The 5670-nt window shown below is 36.3% G+C and overlaps 1 protein-coding gene across 2 annotated transcripts; it reads left to right on the top strand.

The window, feature by feature from the left end:
- The first annotated feature begins 1041 nt into the window (after nt 1–1041).
- Nucleotides 1042–3404, top strand: LOC122289188 (transcription factor bHLH162-like). 2 transcript variants are annotated; one of them, XM_043096154.1, is made up of 3 exons: nt 1042–1523; nt 2486–2830; nt 3146–3404. In XM_043096154.1, exons 1-3 carry the CDS (start codon nt 1380–1382, stop codon nt 3212–3214), a joined length of 558 nt encoding a protein of 185 aa, XP_042952088.1. In that variant the 5' UTR covers nt 1042–1379; the 3' UTR covers nt 3215–3404. The 2 variants fall into 2 exon arrangements, with proteins under 2 accessions (XP_042952088.1, XP_042952087.1); XM_043096153.1 differs by having other exon boundaries at nt 1056–1523; nt 2471–2830.
- The last annotated feature ends 2266 nt before the right edge of the window (nt 3405–5670 follow it).

Genomic DNA, 5670 nt, shown 5'->3' with positions numbered 1-5670 from the left:
TACTTAAATTACAGGAAATGTGTGGACGCTCAATGTGGAAAAGGAAATAAAAAAAGAGGAAATGAAAGTCAATGAAACCATAAAATATATATATTTTTTTTTATAGGAAATCAAATCACAAAATACTGTACTGAAAAATCTCAGTATAGGCACCTAAACTAAATATGTTTCAATAGACCCAAGAGTAACATCCCCCACCTGCAACAAAGCTAGGACAAAGCTGTCACCGCCTGGAATTCATAGAACTCCTCACCAATGCAGCAGCAGAATCTTAGCTAAAAATGGTAATCAGAGGAAAGAATGCCACCAGCAGATTAAAAAACAACTTTGAGCTTCCCCTTACAATTGATACCGCAGAGTTGGTCTGATTCCTGAAGATGCCAGCAAAAGAAGAAATTAAATTAGATCAAATATATGTGCGTACGGGAGGAGGGGGGGGGGGGGGAGGGAGGGAGAGGGAGAGAGAGAGAGAGAGTTCCACTAAAATTTTCTAGTCATATACTTCGCTAAGTGCTGAAATCTGTATTAGTTAATTTTTTTTTTCGGCATTTGTATATATACTATCAATTTTGGAAAACTCAAGCCTAAATTTTGGGTAAATAACTTTGAGGAAGTTATTTTTTAATTAATGTATATTTTGGTTTAATTTTTAAATTTAGATTAATATGAAATAGAATATAATTATATGATATTGTGTACGAGAAGATATTGTAAATATCAAAATATATAAAGATATCAAATAATTAGATAAAATATTTGAAATGAATAAAAAATATTAAAAAGTATAATATTTAAATGATATAGAAAAAAATAGATAAGTTAATATAAGATGTATTGTAAAAATTAATATGTAAAATAAAAAAAAAATTAATAATATATTTTAAAAAATTAGATAAAAAGATCTTTAGAGTGCTCCAAGGCCTAGGAAAAGACAAAGGTCATGAGTCAGCCAGCAGTACCGGGCTGCCCATTCGCACCGAAACAAATATGGAATTTACGAAGGATGATGCATTTCGAGTAGATTCGGGCTCGTGGGAAACAGATACGTACCCTTGTCGACTTTGAAATTAAGGGATGCTTCCTGGCCGGTCGTTCCGTTCACTCGCTTCTTTTTTTGAGCATTTAAGTCTGATCTTCTCCTTCCTTGTCGTTTTCTTTCCAAGATTCAAATCTATTATTTATTATTGAATGTCTGTTGATGACCAGGAAGCCTCTATATAAACTCTGAACATTTCGAACTCAAATCCTCCCCCTACACTTTCTTTCCCCCTAAACTTTGTGGTTGCAGAGGTTTCTTTGCTGCTGTAAGCTTTTTAAACGGTACACGCTAGCTGTTTGTGTATGTGATTTTTGAGGGGGAGATCAGAGGGTACTTGAAGATGAAGAAGAATATTGGTAGTACAGATGATCAAGCATCGAAGCTTGATAGAAAGACGGTGGAGAGAAACAGAAGAATCCATATGAAAGGCTTATGCTTTAAGCTTGCTTCTCTTATTCCTACTTGTCAGTTCAAACCCTCCAGGGTAACTCACTGCAGATCTCCACATGCATATAGATGATATTGGTTCCAGTCTTTTGTTCTTTTCCTTTATTTTGTTTGTTTGTTTGTTTCTCGATCTCTTTCTGAGTTAAGATCTTTTTTTTTTTTTTTTTTTTTTTTTTTTTTTTTTTTTTTTCCTTTTTTTAAAAATTTTTAATTTTTAATTTTTAATTTTTAATTTTTTTTTTAATTTTTACTGTTTTAACTCTTCCCGTTCTTGAGGTAAGGCCGCAAACATGCATGAGTCGGCACAATTTTTAGTTTCCTAATTCTTTTATAAATGTTCACTCTATACGGAAAATATATGCCACAATTAATAGTTAATTTGCTGGATATTTCTCGATATGGTTGGCACGCATTGATTACATTTGTTCTGTCTGCTTCTTCGTCTTATTACTTAAATGCAGTCTAGACTTTGGAGCCTCTAGACCCATGAGGCCGGGCCTTCCCTCTCCCACACCAGCCAAAAAAGCACAAGCATTCTCAGAATCTCAATTACTTCCTTCTGTTTCTTTGAAATTAGGGAAATACGACGTCACAGCTATCATGTTCTTTCCAATGGCATGGTGTCTGATATATAATCTGATATGGCAATCCGTATCTATATATTAATATGTCTTGATTTTATGCTTAACTTTTTATAATTCAGTATATTAGGAGGGACCTAGCTAGTGCATACTAGTCTAATTAGTCCAGCCTTCCAAAATGATTCATGTTCCTTTCTTATGAGAACAATTATATTCTGGTTTTTTATTTATATTTCAGGAAGACTTCACATTTTTCTTGCATTTAATCTCTCATGCATTCATATATTGATCATGATCATGATGATTTGTTATTGTTTTTGCTTTTTGAATGACATGGTTGCACAGCTAAATACTTTTTGATTTACTAGTCATAGTTGGTTCATTTTTTTTCCCTATAATTTAGGAAATTGTTACACAGCTAGATCAGCTCGACTATGCCGCCTCCTATATAACACAACTGAGGGGAAAAATAGAAAAACTAAAGCGTACGAAGGAGCAGCGAGCTGCTACATCGAGCAGTTCAGGTAGCAGCATCATGAGTACTAACATGATTGATCATAACATGATGATTGGAACAAGACAGCTTCCCATCGTGGACGTAAGAGATTTGGGTCCCTGTATAGAGGTGATTTTGATAAGTGGGTTGCAGAAAAACTTCATGCTTTATGAAGTTATCAACATTCTTCAGGAAGAAGGAGCTGATGTTGTCAGTGCGTGCTTTTACACTGCGGGTGATAAAGTTTTCCATACAATTCATGCTCAGGTACTATATATAATAATAATATTGCATGCTGTAGTCTTTCTTAAATCTGATCTTCTCAGATCGAATTCAGATTATTCGTATATATACAAAAGAATTATATAAAAATAATTTTATAAATTGATGTGATTTATTTGATCCGTTATATTTATTTTATAATAAAAATAACTTTATAATCTGAAAAATCACGTCAAGTCATATCAGTTTGTAGAATTACTTTTGTGTAATTCCTTTATAACTAGAGTATTTATCATATAATATATATGTATAAAGTTTCTATACCTGGCATGCATTTAACTAATTATATGTTTTTTATAGGTCAAAATTTCTAGAGTTGGGATTGAGACTTCAAGGGTACGACAAAGATTGCATGAGTTGATATACTGAAATGGGTTTCAAATGGCAGACATACCAAGTATTGCAAGAAAGGGTTTTTGTTGCGTCAGTTTGGGTCGTCGCAATATGTGACCTGTAATAGATGCCAAAAAAAAAATGGTTTGGTAAAGAAAACCATTCATTAACATCCATTATTTTGCGCCGTAAAAAAGAATAGATCAATGCAAATATCCTTAATCTACCCGTCGCAAAAAATTACCTGATTCCACAAATACCGTCCATGTCTATTCATGTGTCGCAAAATTCATCAAGAATAGCAGGAAAAAATAGATTTTTTCTGTTGCAATATTATGGGACGCAAATATTGTTTACGGCGATATATTTTACAGCAATAATAATTTCTTCACAAATGTGTTTTTTTCGATGCGAATGAAATCACAGTGATCGAATTTGAACACAAATGGTAATATCATCGCAACAATGAACTTGTTGGTGGTCTCAAATCATTAATTTATTTGTTTGAGTAGTCTAGTTAAAACATAAGTAACAATAGAATACTTACTATTCATTAACTGAAATAGAAATACGCATTTGAACTAATAATACTCTACTACAAACAATGCATAGAAAGCTAATGAACAGAAGTGTACCATAGAACATATATTTCTTCATCCACTTGAGTGATGTACCAATCACTCTATTACATATAATAGAAGTACCAAAACAACATCAAGTAGAGCAACTTCTTATTGTTCTTTTATATGAGTCAATATTTTTTGAACATTTAATACAAGGCAACTATAATATGTGCTATGCACATTGTGTGACGTGGCAGATAACATTTGAGTCCTTTCTCTGATGGAACCATGGTACCCCTTTACCCCAAAACCATTCGACCCCCATCTATTGACCAATCACCCATGAACTTTCATGTGATATCACTTTTTTTTGCATCCATCCAGATATTATTACAGTTAAATAATCCAAGTTATATAAAATGAAATCAAACTGCATATAATGGATATTGTTGTTTAACTAAATTACCAATGGCTCATTTAATGGCATTATATGTTTAAACCTAGGTTATACCTTGACACATGAACTGTAATGGACCTGGCTATTTTGATCCGGAACATACAAGGTTACATGCATAAGTCAATAGTACATTACTACATAAAGTGAGAAAGTCTAAAATACTTGTTCAATGAAATTATGGAACCCAAAACACTACTCAAGAAAATGTCTAAGTTGGTTTCCCAACTTTGTCGATTGGTGGAAATCAATTCCTTTCATCAATATTTTTTTTTGAAAGGTGAAACGTAGTTTCCTTCATTCGATAAACGGACAATTACAACTTTGAACTTGAAAATACAAGCCAAATCTAACAGATCACACGCTCCAGCCCACAAAGTTTTTTGTGGCTAGTAGGGTCTTGTCCTATGCCTCCAGACTAACCGTCTGAGAGACAGGCCTCCAGACTAACCGTCTAGGAGACGCACCTCTATCTTAGACCACCGTCTAAGATAGACTACACAACTCCCCCTCCCAAGGAGTGGAGTACAAACTCTACGGACCCCCGGTCCTAGAGAGACAAACTCTACGGACCCTAGGTCCTAGAGACAGATTCCCAAAACTCCCTAATACAAATTAAAAATACATAAAACTACAACAAAAACACAAGCAGAAAAGAAAACAAACGGACTGAGGCATACACCATGGGCCCAGCCCAACAAGCCTAAAAAGCCCTAGAAACCGGAGGGAAGCACTTGGACAATACGGGCTGAAGGAAACCCAAGGAATCGGCTAGGGTTTCATCTCTAACTCCCCCGCCGCCCCTTCTTCTTTCGTTCCAGTTGCTGTGCAGCGCTGATCAACTGTGCCGAACCGGTTTCGTGCATACCGATCCGCTACCAAAACGAAAAGAAGGAAGGCCAGCATCTTCCGTCATGAATCCACTGCTCGTACCATTAATCCTCTGTTAAAAACAGAACACCACGCCTCACCGACGAGCAGCCCTACCTCACCTCGCCTCGCCTCGCCTCGCCTTGCCTCGCCATAGACCAACGCCTTCAGTCTTGTGCCATCAAAATAGGGTGGCTAGCCTCTCACCTCTATCCAGATCCTCCGCCCTCGACAAAACCACCGTGTCTCTGTTCGCGTCTACTTGGCTACGAGCCACCCAACTTCTGGGTTGCACTCGGGAGCAAGTCCTATATGGTTGTAGATGTTCCTCGCCTCGGTACGGCTCCGAAAAAAGAGCAAGAAAACTAAGGCACCATAAATACAAGCACTAACCGAAGAAACAAGCAAAAGCCACCCCAAAACCAGATAAAATACTGGAAGAAAAGGAAAACAAAGCAAAAATAAAAGAAAAACTAACGGGGGGAGGGAGGAAGGAGCTGCGGCTCCCACCTCCCTCTAGAGAAGGTTTCCGATTTGCTGTCTAGAGAGAAGGGAGAGGTTTTGCTCGGGTAGAGAGAGAAACGGTCCAAGAGTTCGATAAACTG

Source organism: Carya illinoinensis, chromosome 12 (genome assembly GCF_018687715.1).
Source record: "Carya illinoinensis cultivar Pawnee chromosome 12, C.illinoinensisPawnee_v1, whole genome shotgun sequence".
NCBI classification, from domain to species: Eukaryota; Viridiplantae; Streptophyta; class Magnoliopsida; order Fagales; family Juglandaceae; genus Carya; species Carya illinoinensis.
This window is presented reverse-complemented; position numbering and strand designations above follow the sequence as displayed.